Source organism: Anabrus simplex, chromosome 3, assembly GCF_040414725.1.
Source record: "Anabrus simplex isolate iqAnaSimp1 chromosome 3, ASM4041472v1, whole genome shotgun sequence".
NCBI classification, from domain to species: Eukaryota; Metazoa; Arthropoda; class Insecta; order Orthoptera; family Tettigoniidae; genus Anabrus; species Anabrus simplex.
Window position 1 is genome coordinate 144,417,721 of NC_090267.1, and position 18,868 is coordinate 144,436,588.

At 40.4% G+C, this 18,868-nt stretch overlaps 2 protein-coding genes across 4 annotated transcripts in view; one reads left to right on the plus strand and one right to left on the minus strand.

The window, feature by feature from the left end:
• Nucleotides 1-18,868, minus strand: part of LOC136866085 (putative protein FAM10A4) — a 405,358-nt gene that overhangs the window by 234,585 nt on the left and 151,905 nt on the right. The window lies entirely within an intron of this gene.
• Nucleotides 1-18,868, plus strand: part of LOC136866084 (uncharacterized) — a 215,486-nt gene that overhangs the window by 123,533 nt on the left and 73,085 nt on the right. Inside the window, exons 4-5 of one of the 2 annotated variants that reach the window (XM_068226602.1) lie at nt 2,958-4,189; nt 4,253-4,902. In XM_068226602.1, the coding sequence (XP_068082703.1) occupies nt 2,958-4,189; nt 4,253-4,902 (1,882 nt within the window). Of the gene's footprint in view, nt 1-2,957; nt 4,903-18,868 lie in introns of both variants that reach the window. The other variant, XM_067142746.2, reaches the window with a different exon arrangement.

An 18,868-nucleotide genomic window follows, 5' to 3' on the forward strand; every position in this document is an offset into this window, starting at 1 on the left:
GGATAAACCATAAAAGTTGGCAGATATGATTGTGGACGCATTGTCAGAAGTGTGCCGGTAATTAATGTAGGTTTTTGAACAGAATTAGACGCAGATGTACAGCCGCCTTAAAAGCTAAATCTGAGTTGTGTCAAGAGGAGAGAGAGAATGAACCAGGCAGAGGATAATCCTGATACATGTAAAGTGTAAAATTTCACTCGACTCAGCGCAGGAGAATGGTGGCCTTCCCCACTACTAGCTAGCAGTGGGGGGAAAGGGGGACGGTAAAGCATGTGTTACCGGAGGGGGGGGGCGGGAGGGGGAGAGGGGAGATCCTAGCACACAGGTATTACGCTAGGTCAGGAGAGATAGAGAGTTACACATGCGATCACTTAGCCAGGAAGTAGGGAGGTAGTTAACCTTATATTGCTTGTTTGCCGTGTTGCCATTATTTCGTTTTTGTTTTGTTTCAGTTTTGTTTTGTTTACTACTGGTATTTCTATTTTCTCCATAGAGATCGTTAGGTTCAAATACTGTATAGATCTGGAGGAAATAAGGGTTTAAAAAAATAGTTCCTCCATTTCTTACATGAACGTAAGGAATTATTTTTATTTTACTTTTTCAAAAACAAAAATTGGAATCTACCCAAAAGGAATGTCGCCAATCGTGATCGCCCGTTTGGCAGGCCCTGTTCTATACCATACAGACCCAATATCGTTAGTCAGAAGAATCCTAGAGTTAACCATGGCCAATTAGATTACGAAGACCCGCAAAAGGAAATGGAAGCAGTGCCAGAGTCGCCTGAGTCCCATGGTAGTTATTCGAAGTTCAAGCTGTGACCTATGGAATATTTAGAAGTAGCCAAATTTCGTGGACCATTTTCAGAATCAACTAGCTACGGAGTACATTCGGATCTTGTAAATGAAGAGGCTGTGAAAAATGTGTCATGCGAAATAGTGATCTTAGTATATTCCTCAGTCAGTAACCATGGGATACACATTCTAAACACTCGCTATTCCGCTACAGAGAGTAGTGTAAGCTGCACTGTGAAAAAACATGAGCATTCAAGAACAAAACAAATTTCCTTTAACATCTTCATTTAATGAGTGTTTCCCAAAAGTTGATACAGTGAAGAAAGCAGTCATGGCCGTGTATCTGTATCTCCCAGTGCTCCCGTTACACAGAATAAATGATGGACCTGAAGCTTTCTTTATATTTCAAATCATTGTTGTTGATAATCGGGAAGAAAATTTTCTCTAAGATTCCACGAAACATTCTAAACAACTGCTATTGTCCCAATTACTTCTCTGTAATGTGAATAAAAAAAAATATACGAAGCGAATTAATTACGAAAAAAATGAGCATTACATTCACAATATCAATTAGCAATACATTTAGGAACTCATTTCTCTTCTACTTTCAATCAAAAATATTTACATGACAAGTTTATCATATTTTCAACTAGAATACATATTCCTGAAGGTATCTTTCGACTAGAATACGTAAGTATGAGGGTGTCTTAAGCAACAAGATTATACGGGTGGAGCAAATACTGCATATATCATTTGATCTACTTCTGCCGCAACATTTTTTTTTTTCATTTCTACAACCCCACCTCAAAGTGTCCCGACGAGGTCCCAGCTAGATATAGCAATCCTAGTCTGGTGGAAAAATGGTCAGACGTTGAGGTGAGTAGTGTGATCAGATTTCTGCGTTTGAAGGAAACATCAGCACGTTCAAAATAAGTGAACGACTTCGGCTGCGGTGGACGAGCTCCATATTACTGTACTACACGACAAAACCAGGCAGCACTCAGCTAAGACTGCACCTGATTTGTTATGCTATTTTATCTTTGATATTGGATCGTCCTGTTCTAAGCTGGCGCCAACTAATACTAATGGGTAAGAGCTCATCCAGAGGATCCTCCGGCAGTGTGAATTCATGAGGATGAAGACAAGAGTTTTAGGAGTTGCTTTCTTTGGAGCAACTGTTGCAGTCAGACGCGCACCACTGTAACTCGGTACTGCATAAGGCGTGCGTTCCTGCTTCTGTGATCAAAAGTGTTACTGGTCACATTAGGAAAGGACGTTTTGTTGTGTACAATGGTGTCAGAAATTTAGTCCACGACAAAAATATGCTTTGGCTTTCACTGGACACAGCCATAAATTGTTGCGGTATCGTACGTGCTTTAAAAAATTCCAAATTCCGCCTATCGACACCAATTTCTCGCAACACCCACTGGTGGAGCAGATTCATGACCTAGCCGGGTTATGTGATATTGGCACCAGAATCACTTTCGCGTGGCTTTGAAGCCACGTTGGGATTGCGGGAAATGAACTTACGGCTTGTTTAAAAAAGTGTAAATACTTTTCACTTTTCGAGAACACGGCACTGAAACTTACGAGAGTGAGTTCATCGTCAAGTTCAAAACTTTACGATGATTAAGATTGTTACTGATGAAAAACCGGCCAACGAAGATGGTAACCCCCTTGCGACATGGCATCTCCTGGGAAGTCCTCCACTAGGGTGGGTGTAAAAATATCCATATATCTGGAACATTAAATATTTAGATGTAGAAGGATTGGGTTTCAGCGCTTGACCTTGATTATTTCAACGCTTAAGTGCTTACCCTTAGCCTTTTACAAGGACTGTGCGCTAAAGTAATCTGTCCCAAGTAATGCATTATATGTACAAGTACTATGTTTAGAAAGTTGCAACTATTTACGTTATTCGAAGTCATGTAATGTTATTTATGGAACCACCCTCATAGATGTTTGCTGTGCGCTAAAGTAATCTGTCCCAAGTAATGGATTATATGTACAAGTACTATGTTTAGAAAGTTGCAACTATTTACGTTATTCGAAGTCATGTAATGTTATTTATGGAACCACCCTCATAGATGTTTGCTGAGTAAAATAATAATAATAATAATAATAATAATAATAATAATAATAATAAAAATTGTTTGTTTGTTTCAGCTTCCAGATAAATCAGACCGAGAAGAGAGCGAAGCGACACAAGAACTAGAATCGAATGAAGTAGCTGGAGGAGAAGAGAGAGAGAGTGCTGAAACCACCTCAGCTGAGCAAACTGGAGGTGAAATTACAAGCGCGGAATATGAAACGACTACTCAAGAGGGTATAGCCAGCACTGAATCACAAGAAACATTAGAAACGGGCAAGAGTGTAGATTCGCAAGAAACACTTGAAACCAAAGCTAGCATAGAATTACACGAACCACACGATGATGTTACAAGTAGGGAAAAACGAGATGCAAGTACAGAAAGTACAGAGAAAGAAACAGCTGGTCTCACTTCCGACGAAGAAACTGTTGGTGCTGAAGGAGTTACTGCTAGTGCCGAAGAACGAGCAGCCAACACTGAAGAAACAGCTGCTGGTGCCGAAGAAGGAGCAGACAGCATTGAAGAGACAACTGCCAATACTGAGGAGGGTGCGCCTAGCGCCGAGGAAGCAGCAGATAGTGCGGAAAAGAGTTCTCCAAGTGATGAGGAAGCAGTAGCTAGTGATGACGACACTTCTCCAACTGTACACGAAGCAGCAGATAGTGGAGAGGAAAGGGTTTCCAAAGTTGAAGAAGTTCATCCTAGCGGCGGGGTACTAGATGGTACAAGTTCCGAGGAAGGAACTACTAACACAGAGGAAGTAATTGCTGTTAGTGCTGAGGAGGTTGTTACAAGCACAGAGGTCACAGGAAGTGAAAGTGCTGAGGAAGTTGCTGCCAGCACTGAGGAAACAGTTGTTAGTGCTGAGGAAGGACCAGCTAGTGGAGAAGCAGCAGCTCCCAGTACAGAGGAAGGGGCTTCTAGTGCTGAAGCAACAGTTGGCAGCACCGAAGGAGAAGTACCGAGCACCGACGAGGCAGCTGATAGTACTGAAGAAGCACCCAGCGCCGAAGAGGAAGCAATCAGTGCTGACGAAAGAGTAGCCAGCACTGAAGAAGCAACTGCTAATGTGGAAGAAGTTTCACCCATCACTGAAGAACAAGTTGTTAGTGCTGAGGAAGAAACATCCAGCACTCAACAAGCAGCTGCTAGTGCTGAAGAAGGTGTGGCCAGCAATGAAGAAGCAGCTGCCAGTGCTGAAGGAGGTGTCTCCAGCACTGAAGAAGCAGCTGCCAGTGCTGAAAGAGGTGTCGCCAGCACTGAAGAAGCAGCTGCCAGTGCTGAAGGAGGTGTCGCCAGCACTGAAGATGCAGCTGCCAGTGCCAAAGGAGGTGTCGCCAGCACTGAAGAGGCAGCTGCCAGTGCTGAAGGAGGTGTCGCCAGCATTGAAGAGGCAGTTGTCAGTGCTGAGGAAGGAGTATCCAGTGTTGAAAGTGTTGAAGAGGCAACTGCTAGAATTGAGGAAGGAGTATCTAGTGTTGAAGAGACAACTGCCAGTGCTGAGGAAGAAGTACTCAGCATTGATGAGACAACTACCAGTGCTGAGGAAGAAGTACTCAGCATTGAAGAGACAACTGCCAGTGCTGAGGAAGGAGTACCCAGTGTTGAAGAGACAACTGCCAGTGCCGAAGAGGTAACTGCCAGTATCGAAGGAGCAACCAGTACAGAGGAAGTGGCTACAAGCATTGAGGATGCTGCTAGTACAGAGGCTGGCTCTCCTACCACCGAAGAAGGTTCTGCCAGTGCAGAAGGAAGGGCCGTTAGTGCTGAGGAAGGTGGTATCAGCGCCGAGGAAGACACAACTGTCAGTATAGAAGAGCAGCCACAGAGTGGCGAGGAAATTACAGCTGCCAGTGTAGAAGCCCCCAGTGCTGAGGAGGCTATAGCTGTCAGCAAAGAAGAGGAAGCTGTAGCTAGCAAGGAGGAGGCTGCAGAAGAAGGCAAAAGTACAGAAACAGCAACCAGTGGAGAGGAAACTACTGCAAGCAGAGAGGAGGTATCAGCTGAAGTACCAAGTGAAGGTAAGATGCTACTAAATAACAAACTGATTTTAGGATTATAGTCATTAGGTCATTGTTGAAACTGTTACAATTTAACTCTTCTTCTTCATTTTTCCTTATGACTGAGGCGTCATAACTATCATAATATTCAGCCCTCTAGCCGATGAACCATACTCCGCCATTCTTCCCTATCTAAAGCTTTCAATGGGGTTGCTCTGAAAGAACACTGTACGGGGCCGTTCACCATGTCAATCCATTGCGTTGGTACTCGTCCTCATTGTCTGCTTCCCTGGACTTTGCCCTCAACAATCAGCTTTTGAAGACTACCATCTCGGCGCATTATATGCCCAAAGTAGTGTACAATCCGCTGTCCAAGGAATCCTTAACTATGGCAACACTGAACAGATGAGAGCATAGGGATGTACACAGTTGGTGTTAGTACTGTTGAGACTAAGTTATCAGCAAAGAAGAGAAATCTTTACCCCTGGGAGTGACCGAGTCACACTTCAATTCAATAATATAGAGACCTCTCAAAACAACGTGGCAAATGAACTGACATTCAACAATATGAAATGAATATCAATATGCTTCATGAAATGAAGAAACTAAGTCTGAGCTGGCAGCAAGCATAGGATATAATAGGAACTGTTGAAAATTAATGATGGATAAGCAACATGAAATAAGGAAGAAGAGATAGATGACAGAGCAATGAACTTGGGTGAAAAGTGATAAGAGTTAAGATGTGATTAGGTATGTTCATCAAAATATTGAAATTAGAATACATAGGTGTCAGAAAGAGATAGGCAAGTATGGGGAAGACAGACAAGCTATGAGGAATTATTGGAAATGTACAACAGATTTCTGCATGGAAATTTGAAATTACAGTAGTCATTGAGCATTCAGTCTTATGAACAAGGTAATTTTCACTAAAACATTCAGGGCACCAGGAATACAAAATAGATCATAGACTGTATCATAACCGACCTGTAATTTAAAAAACGTTAAGAATGTATGAGTATTCTGTGTGAAGACCAATCATCAACAGAACTATAGTCAACTAAGCACTGTTCATCCCAAGATACCGAAAGATAAGTCTGCATGTGAATAAGGGCTGAAAAGCTTAAGAATATTAAAACTGAAAAAAAATACATAGGTAACAGTGAAATATTTCCAGATAATCAACAGTTAATAGGTCCAAGATAACAAAATGGAATATATGATAAACAACAGTGTAGTACTGGAAATAGCAGCAAGAGAATATCTGAGAACTATGAGTAAAAATGGGTAAAAATGACAACCAGGTGGCAAACATAGTCAGAGTAACAGCTAAACTTGAAAGAAGGCCATAGAAAAGGGCTTCAAACTAGAAATGATGTAAACAGGAAATATTAAGTAGAAAGTAGCAATAATGTTGAAAATAAATGTACAGTTCAAAAAAAAAAAAAGAGAGACATTTTGAAACTTTAGAAATACATTGATATCATAAAAAGCAAAGCATTAGAAAACCTTTCCTGAAATGTAATAAAGAATTCCAAAATAGAGGAAAATAGGAAATGGACAAATTTTGAGAAGTTACATAATTTCCTTATTGATCATAAAAAAGAAATAGACAGATGACTTTAAAATTGAAAACCTGTTCAAGGTGCAAGAAATCCTAGCTGTTTTTGGATTATACAATTTATTGGAATGAGAATGAAGATAAACAGAGTAGAATACATGGATAATCACATACAGTGTCAAAGCAGCAGAAGTGCAAAATCTCTGGTGGAGTATAGATAGCAAACTTATGTTAGACCTCATATGAATTGTCCAAGGCAGTTTTTTGTAACAGACAAGTAACTGAGAAATACTTTGAGAGGATAATGATATTATGTATGCTGATGGGAAGGGAAAAGATATCTGATATATTGAGGGTTTATGCTGGTTAGTATAAGGTATGCCATTTATAAACTGCAGCGAGAAATGATGGAAGAATTGGTGTTTGGGTCATAATAGTTGACTGGGATGAGATGAGGTTCAATGTCTTTTCACCCTTATTGTTGAAGATTTACAGGAATAACTTACTGAAAAGTACAAAATGTTGTAGACTAGAGAGGATTTCCTAAGTAATTTGACTTTTGCAAATAAGCTGGTTGTAATGTCAATTTTGACAAATATTTGCAGAGTAAATCATCCATGGTGTCCCCTTCCTATCCACGGTACCCCTGGCTGAATTGAGAGGAGACTGAAAAGTGAACCTCCAGGGGAATCTTATCAGGAGCTTTGGATGGCGACCACAGGTGGTGGCGATTATTGTTTTAGGAGGAAGTGCAGCAGCGCAGTCATCCTCTATTAACACTAATCAAAGAGAGGTTGGAACAGGTCGACACTTTGAAGAATGGAGATATCAGCAAAAGAAAGGGAGGGGCCACGGACAGCGTCAAGGTGAGGGACTCCTTAGGCCTTGCAAACCTGATGCCATCGGGGTCGGAAGGGAACAAGGGCTGACCAGGGGAGGCCGGATGGAAAAGATGAAAGTGAGGAGTAAGGCACAAATAAGTGGAGGCAATGCTGGACTCAGCTATGGGAAGCGTCGTCGCCAACTCATGCTCCCAAGTCTGAAAGTCCATTGTCCCCCTTTTAGTGGCCTCTTAAAATATGCAGGGGATACTGTGAATGTATCCTATCACCCCAATCCAAACGTTACCACGGGACCACTCACTGAGTGTGACATTGTTTCCACTTGTGCCAGATTCCTCATTTGCATCTTTCCTGACCGACCTTCCTTGGTCAACTTTTCTTTTTTTTTTTTTTCCGACCCCGACGGTGTTGGGTTTGGTTCGCGAGGCCTATAGATTATTTAATTTTCATGACCTTCGTGGCCAACGCCTGCTCTTTTCTCCCCCCATACCTTCGTTCTTCTTCGAAGTGTCAAACTTCTTCCATTTTCTCTCTCTGATGAGAGTTAAGAGACAGTGGTTGTACAGTTGTGCTTCATCTTAAAACCACCTCCAACCTGTCTACTTAATTTACTTGGTAATCTGTGCAGCTTTTGTGTCTGTGATGAATGTATGGTATTTAACTAGCTTTCACCCTCAGCTTCTCGGTGTTGGGTTTGGTTCGCGAGGCCTATGGATTATTTAATTTTCACAACCTTCGTGGCCAACGCCTGCTCTTTTCTCCCCCCATACCTTCGTTCTTCTTCGAAGTGTCAAACTTCTTCCATTTTCTCTCTCTGATGAGAGTTAGGAGACAGTGGTTGTATGGTTGTGCTTCATCTTAAAACCACCACCAACCTGTCTACTTAATTTACTTGGTAATCTGTGCAGCTTTTGTGTCTGTAATGAATGTATGGTATTTAACTAGCTTTCGCCCTCAGCTTCTCGTGCATGGACATTTTGTGGGCATTTACAGAAGTGATGAGCACCGAAAGCAGGATCAAAATGAGTTCAATATATTTATATACTTTCAGAAATAAGGGAGTAGGAGTGTAAATAAACTATCAACCCACATAAAATTGCTGAGAGTGTACATATAACACCACGATTGGCAAGAAACTCTATTACTGGTTCTTTCAAGTGGTACACTACTAAAACAGAGGCCTCAGACCAGCATGTGTGATGGTAGAATATGATAGGCTTAGGCTAGGTTTACAGTAGCAAATTATTGCAACAATTTACTTGCACTTGCTGTGCCAATTGCAAGTCTAAACTCCTCAGCAAGCTGACTTGCGGCGGTTAGCAATTTCTTGGGCAAGACGCTTGCAGCCAGTCTTCTGCTAGCAGTGCGAATGACTTGTCGTGAGCTTCCGCAAGATACTTGCACGGATAGATTCAGGTCCTATTTTGTGCAAGCGGAAGGTGCAAGTTGTTAAGTAGGTGATCACATTGCACATTAAATTTGGAAAACATAACTGAATTTATGTAAGCACCAGACATATACTCAACAGTTTAGGAAGGGCACTGGTGAATTAGTACAAAAAATTGAGAGCTTCCCAGAAATTTGGGACGTTCACAGCAGTGAATCTAAAGACAGAATTAAGACACTCAATGCTTTCAGTACCAATGCAGAGGACTTTTTTTTTTTTTTTTTTGCTATGGGCTTTACGTCGCACCGACACAGATAGGTCTTATGGCGACGATGGGATAGGAAAGGCCTAGGAGTTGGAAGGAAGCGGCCGTGGCCTTAATTAAGGTACAGCCCCAGCATTTGCCTGGTGTAAAAATGGGAAACCACGGAAAACCATCTTCAGGGCTGCCGATAGTGGGATTCGAACCTACTATCTCCCGGATGCAAGCTCACAGCCGCGCGCCTCTACGCGCACGGCCAACTCGCCCGGTTCAGAGGACTTTAAGACACCACCAAAAGAAATACTGAGAAAATGGCACAATGTGAAAACAGTTTTCCTAGGAAGAGAAAAAACTTGTAAAAATAAAGTGGCTCTTCAGGAATGCCAGCCGAGTCTTGGTGGCTGTATTTATCTAGTATGAAATTCATAGCAGGTAGCATAGCAACATTTTGGACAATGTAAGTTCCTTTAGCAAAGGTGATCCTATTTGTTTTTTTTTATTTTTTCCACATCTGAGAGCGAGGTTTTGGATTCCTTGTTCCTGTTACAGAATATGTATTACCATAGCTGCTTGCTGAGATGTCAATGCACTGTACTTTGCGTTCTGGTTTTATGAAATTTTACGCCTTTCTTAGGCTAGGTTTACACTATTAAGTATTGCAGCCATTTACTTGCACGAAGGAACTTGCTGCGCCAATTGCAAGTCTAAATTCCTCAGAAAGCTGATTCGCGGCGGTTAGCAATTTCTTGTGCTAGATGCTTTCAGCCAGTCACATACTAGCAGTGTGAAGGACACTTCCTAACCTTCCACAAATTACTTACACGGATAGAATCTGATCCTATTTTGTGCAAGTGGAAGAAGTTGATAAGTAAGTGATCACATTTATTTCTCTGTATATTGTAATTTAATTTAGAAAACGAAACTACATTTATGTGAGCACACCACACCACTTAATGGTCCAGGAGGGACACTGGTGAATTAATACCAAAAAAAGGAGTCAAGAATTTCCCAGAAATTTGGGATGTTCACAGTAGTGAATTCAAAGACAGAATTAAGGCACCCAATGCTTTCACTACCAATGCAGGGGACTTTAACATGCCACCGAGAAAATACTTAGAAAATGGCACAACCTGAAAACAAATTTTTTCCTAGGAAGTGAAGAAACTTGTAAAAATAGTTTTCTGCTATGAAATTCATAATTCATAGAGAGTGGCATAGCAACAATTTATGTTCCTTTAGCAAAGGTATGCATATTTGCCCCCCCCCCCCCCCTCTTTTTTTTTGTGCGAGTGAGTTTGTAAATTCTTTGTTCCCATTACAGAATATGTATTATTGTAGCTGCTTGTTGAGATGTCAATGCACCGTGCATTTATGAATTGTGAGTTAAAGAAATTGTACGCCTGTCTTATTGACGAGATGAGGTGAGTTTTGTTAGGGCAAGGCTCCAACTAAGCTACGTTTAAACTATCGCGTAACGTAATGGTATTTCGATGCGATTTCTCATAACCCATCTGTCCGAAGCAGCAGCTGAATTTTAGGACAAGGAATATTCCAAGTACCGAGCATTGGAACATTTTAGGCCCGAGGGTAGTAATACAGTAAAACATGCTCAAAGTGGCACTTGAATAAAGCGGAAACTTGTCAACTACGGAATATTTTCTCAGTCCTGGCGAAGCTTACGGCTTTATAATGTTCTTACTTTTATACAATGCGGAATCTCAACGCAGACATCGAAACGAAAAATGAAAGAATCCTTTAAAATCTACTTGTACAATGTGGAAAATATTAGGAACTGATTGTAGTCCTACATGCAATATTTGTGCATTGCTGGTGCTGATATAATCAATGCCATTATTTTGACAAACTAATACACGTGTTTGGAGAGAGCGATAATATGGATGGGAGAAACGAATGAAGAGCTTAAAAACACATGCACATTCAATCAAACAATCAATCAATCAATCAATCAATCAATCAATCAATCAATCAATCAATCAATCAATCAATCAATCAATCAATCAATCAATCACTACTGATCTGCATTTAGGGCAGTCACCCAGGTGGCAGATTCCCTATCTGTTGTTTTCATAGCCTTTTCTTAAATGATTGCAAAGAAATTGGGAATTTATTGAACATCTCCCTTGGTAAGTTATTCCAATACCTAATTCCCCTCCCTATAAACGAATATTTGCCCCAATTTGTCCTCTTGAATTCCAACTTAATCTTCATATTGTGATCTTTCCTACTTTTAAAGACACCATCCAAACTTATTCGTCTACTGATGTCCTCCCACGCCATCTCTCCACTGACAGCTCGGAACATACCACTTAGTCGAGCAGCTCGTCTCCTTTCTACCAAGTCTTCCCAGCCCAAACTTTGCAACATTTTTGTAACGCTACTCTTTTGTCGGAAATTGCCCAGAACAAATCGAGCTGCTTTTCTTTGGATTTTTTTCCAGTTCCTGAATCAAGTAATCCTGGTAAGGGTCCCATACACTGGAACCATACTCTAGTTGGGGTCTTACCAGAGACTTATATGCACTCTCCTTTACATCCTTACTACAACCCCTAAACACCATCAAAACCATGTACACAGATCTGTACCCTTTATTTACAATCCCATTTATGTGATTACCCCAATGAAGATCTTTCCTTATATTAACACCTAGATACTTACAATGATCCCCAAAAGGAACTTTCACCCCATCAACACAGTAATTAAAACTGAGAGGACTTTTCCTATTTGTGAAACTCACAACGTGACTTTATCCCCATTTATCATCATACCATTGCCTACTGTCCATCTCCCAACATTATCGAGGTCATTTTGCAGTTGCTCACAATCTTGTAACTTATTTATTACTCTGTACACAATAACATCATCTGCGAAAAGCCTTATCTCTGATTCCACTTCTTTACACATATCACTGATATATATTAGAAAACATAAAGGTCCAATAATACTGCCTTGAGGAATTCCCCTCTTAATTTTTACAGGGACAGATAAAGCTTCACCTACTCTAATTCTCTGAGTTCTATTTTCTAGAAACACAGCCACCCATTCAGTCACTCTTTTGTCAAGTCCAATTGCACTCATTTTTGCCAGTAGTTTCCCATGATCTACCCTATCAAATGCCTTAGATAAGTCAATCGCAATATAGTCGAACTGACCTCCTGAATCCAGGATATCTGCTATATCTTGCTGGAATCCTACAAGTTGGACTTCAGTGGAATAACCTTTCCTAAACTCAAACTGCCTTCTGTCAAACCAATTATTAATTTTGCAAACATGTCTTATATAATCAGAAAGAATGCTTTCCCAAAGCTTACATACAATGCATGTCAAACTGACTGGCCTGTAATTTTCAGCTTTATGCCCATCACCCTTTCCTTTATATACAGGGGCTACTAGAGCAACTCTCCATTCATTTGGTAAAGTTCCTTCATGCAAACAAAAATCAAACAAGTACTTCAGATATGGTGCTATATCCCAACCCATTGTCTTTAGTATATCCCTCGAAACCTTATCAATTCCAGCTGCTTTTCTAGTTTTCAACTTTTGTATCTTACTGTAAATGTCATTGCTGTCATAGGTAAATTTTAATACTTCTTTAGTATTAGTCACCTCCTCTATCTGGATATTATCCTTGTAACCAACAATCTTTACATACTGCTGACTGAATACTTCTGCCTTTTGAAGATCCTCGCATACACAGTCCCCTTGTTCATTAATTATTCCTGGAATGTCCTTGGAACCTGTTCCTGCCTTAAAGTACCTATACATACTCTTCCATTTTTCACTAAAATTAGTGTGGCCACCAATTATGCTTGCCATCATGTTATCCTTAAAAGACTTCTTTGCTAGATTCAATTTCTTAGTAAGTTCCTTCAATTTCTCCTTACTTCCACAGCCATTTCTAACTCTATTTCTTTCCAACCTGCACCTCCTTCTTAGTCTCTTTACTTCCCTGTTACAATATAGTGGATCTTTACCATTCCTTACCACCTTTAAAGGTATAAACCTATTTTCACATTCCTCAACAATTGCTTTAAACCCATCCCAGAGTCTGTTTACATTTTTATTTACCGTTTTCCACCGATCATAGTTGCTTATTAAAAACTACCTCATGCCTGTTTTATCAGCCATATGGTACTGCCTAACAGTCCTAATTTTAATCTCTTCCTTTCTTTCACATTTATTTGTAATTACCACAAAAACAGCTTCGTGATCACTAATACCATCTATTACTTTGGTTTCTCTATAGAGCTCATCTGGTTTTACCAGCACCACATCCAGAATATTCTTCCCTCTAGTTGGTTCCATCACTTTCTGAATCAGGTGCCCTTCCCGTATTAACTTATTTGCCATTTCTTGGTCATGTTTCCTGTCGTTCGCATTACTTTCCCAATTGACATTTGGTAAATTGAGATCACCCGCTACGATCACGTTCCTTTCCTTATCGTTTCCCACATAGGCGATTATCTTATCAAATAATTCTGAATCAGCATCTGAGCTACCCTTTCCTGATCTGTACATCCCAAAGACATCTAGTTGCCTTTCATCTTTAGAAATGAGCCTTACCCCTAGAATTTTGTGCTTGTCATCTTTAACTTTTTCGTAGCTTACAAATTCTTCTTTCACGAGAATGAATACTCCCCCTCCTACCTTTCCTATCCTATCTCTACGATACACCCTCCAGTTCCATGAGAAGATTTCTGCATCCATTATATCATTTCTCAGCCATGATTCAACTCCTATTACAATATCTGGTAAGTATATATCTATTAAATTACTTAATTCTATTCCTTTCTTAAAATATTCTACAGTTGAGCACTAACAGTTTTATGTCATCCCTACTTGATTTCCAGTTCCCTGTTCCCTTAACACCACTGTCTAGTGCACCCTGTTTCCCTGAATGCACGTCCCTATAACCCTTCTAGACAAATTTCCTAACTTATATGTACCACTGCAGATTAAGTGAAGGCCATCTGAGTGCAGATCCCTATCTCCTACCCACCCATTAGGATCTAGAAATTTCACTCCCAGTTTCCCCACATACCCACTCCATAGTCTCATTTAAATCCCCAATCACCTTCCGGTCAGCATCCTTCCTACACAGTATTCCACTGATAACAATCTCCGCTTCCTTAAACTTCATCCGTGCTGCATTTACCAGATCCCACACATCCCCAACTATGTTGGTACTTATACCTGCTTGTCTTACATTGTTAGTACCAACGTGAAACACTACCACTTTCTCCTTTCCCTCCTCCTTCTCTTCTACTTTCTTCAACATCTGTCTTAACCTAATTCCTGGATAACACTCTACCCTGGTACCCTTTCCTCCACACACTTTCCCGACATGTCTAACGATAGAATCCTACTTGTGTCAAGCAAGAAACGTGCCCCACAAGGCAAAGAATATCATTCAAAGCGATGAACAATGTAACGACACACCATGTTTTCGAATCAACTACAGCCCTTCTAGCAGTGAGAAAGGCCGGGAGGTACACAATTAGAAAGAAGAGGAAACAAGTTTGTTTGATATGTGGAAGAAAGCTTAGTGTTGTGATAGTGCCATACTGTGTACCATGCTATATGTAATAATAAAGCACAGGAATAATAATAATAATAATAATAATAATAATAATAATAATAATAATAATAATAATTAACAAATCAGTGTACTACAGAACTATGTACGTCAATCGGGATAGCCGAGTGTCATGCGTAGGCAGATACAGGTAAGTTCTAAATAATATTAAAATACTGTGCACTGTATAATGTTTTGTGTAACGATGTTGAAGATAGGTGTTTTAAGGCATAATTAGTAAAACAAATATTGGTCCCTTGTGACTCCACTTTGAGCAAGTTTAACTGTACTATCTGACATAAAATGTGCCCAAATGCACCGAATATAAAGTGCCAAAACGTAGGAAGTTTAAATAGTTGAATTGGAAAGTGAAATAATATTTTCTAGCAGTATTTTTACCAAACAGATGTGTATATCTTTGTTGTTTACCGCAGGTATGAAGTGGACGGGCCTGTTTATTGCTAGTTTGATTTCTTGGAGAAAATCATGCAGGAACTTTGTCAGGTAGAAATTTCCACTTTGTTCTAATTAACATCAAACATTCCAGGTCATTTGTATAGACACACTTTTTTTTTTTAAAGCTATCCGCATTCTCTACTCTCAATTCTTGTAGGAGATTATTGAAGGCTTCGTACTGTGGTCTTCTCAGTATCCAGTCCCTAATTCAAACCTACCTCTCTTTCTCTCTCTCTCTCTCTCTCTCTCTCTCTCTCTCTCTCTCTCTCTCTCTTCCTCGTTATTCATAAGAATTAAAAGAGCTGCAAACAAATCATATGATCTGCCTGTAAGTCACCATTTTGGTAGACTGGCACTGCAAGTACCATGTAAGTACCCGCAAGTTACTTGTGAAAAACTTGTACAAAGTAACCTGCTTAGTTTGCATGAAAAGCAAGTACCTTGCAACAATTTGCAGCAGTTACTTGCTAGTTTAAAATTAGCCTTACAGTACTCTGCATTGATATGGGTTTTACTCAATGAGCAAATATCATTTACAGGAAAAGGAATTATGCATCAGAATAATTTATCAAGGGAAACTTCGATAAATTTCCAAATTTTTTGAAATCAAATACGAAAAGACTAGGTAAACAACTGATAGGGAATCTGCCACCTGGGAGACAGCCCTAAATGCAGATCAGTGATAACTGACAACTGAATACTTTGAAAGAAGAAGAGGGACATAAAATATTGAAGCAGGTGGAACAATTTATGTAAGTAGGTTGAATTTTCTAATGGAATGAGAGTATAGTAAGATGAAAAGGTGAAAAATTTAACAAGAGTTCACAGCTGTTGTAATTGATGGAATTTTGTACAAACAAAGTGAGTTCACAGATCAAATTATTCATATTCTGATTTCTTTCTTTAATAGACTTACATGAAAGGTAACAAAACAAAGGCAAGCACTAGATAATGTATTAACAAACCATAGAATATATATATATAGTGGTGGTTACTATAGTAGAAATCAGTGTTAATAATGGTAGCAAAATATTTATAATGAAATTAAGCTAGAATGAACAAGGCGGATTAAGCCAAACATATGAGCCTGCTTTTGTAAGAAGAATTACATAAATGGATTGAAGATCACCGCAGATACCAACAGACTAGTCGGCAAACAGTTAGAAAACAGACTGTGACCAAGTATTTAATGAGTTCATTGTTAGAAAAAGAAAATGTTTTAAAAGAAACAGAAGAGACTGCAATGCTAACTGCACTTGGATGCTCAGAGTCGATTCACACACTGAGTGAACAAGTTATGAAATTATGCGGAACAACATTTTGTATAAATAGACAAAATGAAGCTACATGAACTTCACCTTAGTGGCCTCCACTGCCTCAAAGTTAAGGTGGCCAATTGTCGTGAGACAAGCACATCTACTGCTCCCGTGTTGGAAAATGACTTGAAACTCACGGTCTTGAAAACTTGTAAATTCGTTTACATTAAGAAATAAACTGTCAAAAAATAAAATATCAAGCCCATACTAAGTTCTCTATTTTAACAATACCCATCATGCAGTAAGTGTTCAGTGTTAAAAGTTGTGGCCATTACACCAACCCAGCTCAGTTCAGTCTTTTGTGCAACTTTACCTCAATTAACGTAAAAGTTCTAGCATTCACCTGGTGTTAAGAGTAGTAAACTACGGTAAAGGAAACCATATTCTAGGCTGCTGATGGTAGGGTTCAAACTAGTGCTCCCTATTAAACGAATATAGGAGGATATGGATAATATGGCATACACATAATTCCTTTTTTATGTTTCTTTTTTTTTGCTAGGGGCTTTACGTCGCACCGACACAGATAGGTCATATGGCGACGATGGGATAGGAAAGGCCTAGGAATTGGAAGGAAGCGGCCGTGGCCTTAAGGTACAGCCCCAACATTTGCCTGGTGTGAAAATGGGAAACCACGGAAAACCATCTTCAGGGCTGCCGATAGTGGGATTCGAACCTACTATCTCCCGGATGCCCTTTTTTATGTAATACTGAAAAATGTATAAGTTAAATACAGGGTGGGCAAAATAAAACTGGCCCAGAAAATATTTACAATAGGACTGACTATTGTTAATGAACATCACAGAGGTTGCTGGAATTGGCCTCCTCTGATGAAATGAAAAATTAAGGGACAAAAGTCCTGACTGCACTTCACTCAGAAACCACCGGCAGAACTCAACACACGAAGGTTCGTCTAGATCAGGGCCATCCAAACAGCGCTCCCCGAGCGCTAGCGCTCTGGCCGCGCTCCAAGCCAGTGCTCCGAGCGCTTTGAGGGAAGGTAGTTTCGGTAGTGGAGGGAGGAGCTTGGCTGGCTGAGCGAGCGGTCTGCCCGCCGGGCCGAAGAGAGCAGCCGATTTTTTAGTGTGCCACTGAGATTTTATGTCTTAAAGAAAACACAATTTGTAACACCACTACCGTGCCAACCACAGGGATGATTACGGTGATTTGACAGACGCCAAATGCCAATCGAATTTGGAAGAATTGAAATAAAATTTCAAGCAGCACGGTTCTGTAAGTATTATTGTTTTAATTTTTAAATGCTTGTTTACAAACGGGAATGAATAAATGATTGAATTATCTAAAGATCACTAAAGTTGTGACTTGCCGTATTTTTGTCTGACAGGAGATTGAGGAGAGTGAGTTTGGTGGACCCAATTTACGAACAAGCTACAAATGTTCGTCTCAAATTTCCAAAGCTGGGAAACCCTTCGCGGAAGGGAATGTAATCAAGGAGTGCCTAATGGACATGCGGCATGTATTTGTCCTATGGAGCTAGTTGAGAAATTTCACAAAATCTCTCTTTCTCCTCAAACTGTGGCTCGCAGAATAGACAATATGTCCGTTGATATGCAACAGCAATTAATGGAGAAGACAGCAAATTCTGTATCCTTTTCCGTCGCCCTCAATGAATCAACCGACATTACGGAAACAGCTCAGCTCGTTATTTTCATTCGAGGGCTGGATGACGATATTCGGGTCACCGAGGATTTCCTAGACTTGGTAGCTCTCAAAGACACCACTACCGATTTAGATATTTTCAAAGCAGTGGGGGTGTTTTTGAGTCAATGGGATTAAAATGGGAGCGGTTCACGAGTGTAACGACGGATTGAGCATCTGCATTACGTAGTCTACGTACGGGGTCCCTCAGCTATGTAAAATTAAAAATGACAGAGCGGTACTACCCCAATGGCGGCGATCCAGTGCTTGATACACCAGGAGGCAATCTGTGCAAAAGTCGCCAAGCTTAAAGACGTAATCGGAACAGTTGTGCGAGTGGTAAATTTTCTTCGATCCTATGGACTCACGCACCGTCAATTCAAAGAGTACCGGACGAGTTGGCCGTGCAGTTAGGGACGCGCAACTGTGAGCTGGCATTCGGGAGATAGTGGGTTCGAACCCCACTGTTGGCAGCCCTGAAGATGGTTTTACGTGGTTTCCCATTTTCACACCGGGCAAATGCTGTGGCTGAACCTTAATTAAGGCCACGGCCGCTTCCTTCCCATTCCTGGGCCTTTCTTGTCCCATCGTCGCCATAAGACCTACCTGTGTCTGTGCGACGTAAAATAAATAGCAAAAAAAAAAAAAAAAAAAAAAATCAAAGAGTTCTTGGATGACTTCGAAGTGGAGTATCCGGATATCCCGTGCCATGCAGAAGTAAGATGGCTGAGCAAGACGAAGGTGCTTCATCGAGTTTTTTGCTTGCGGAATGCAATAGATACCTTTTATTTATTTAATAGTCGCATATTCTTGCACTTGCTGAAATGATAGCGATCGCAATGTTTGTCACACAACATACACACACAATGTAGAGACTGTTCATGGAAGGTATCTATTCCATGAATAGATACATTTTA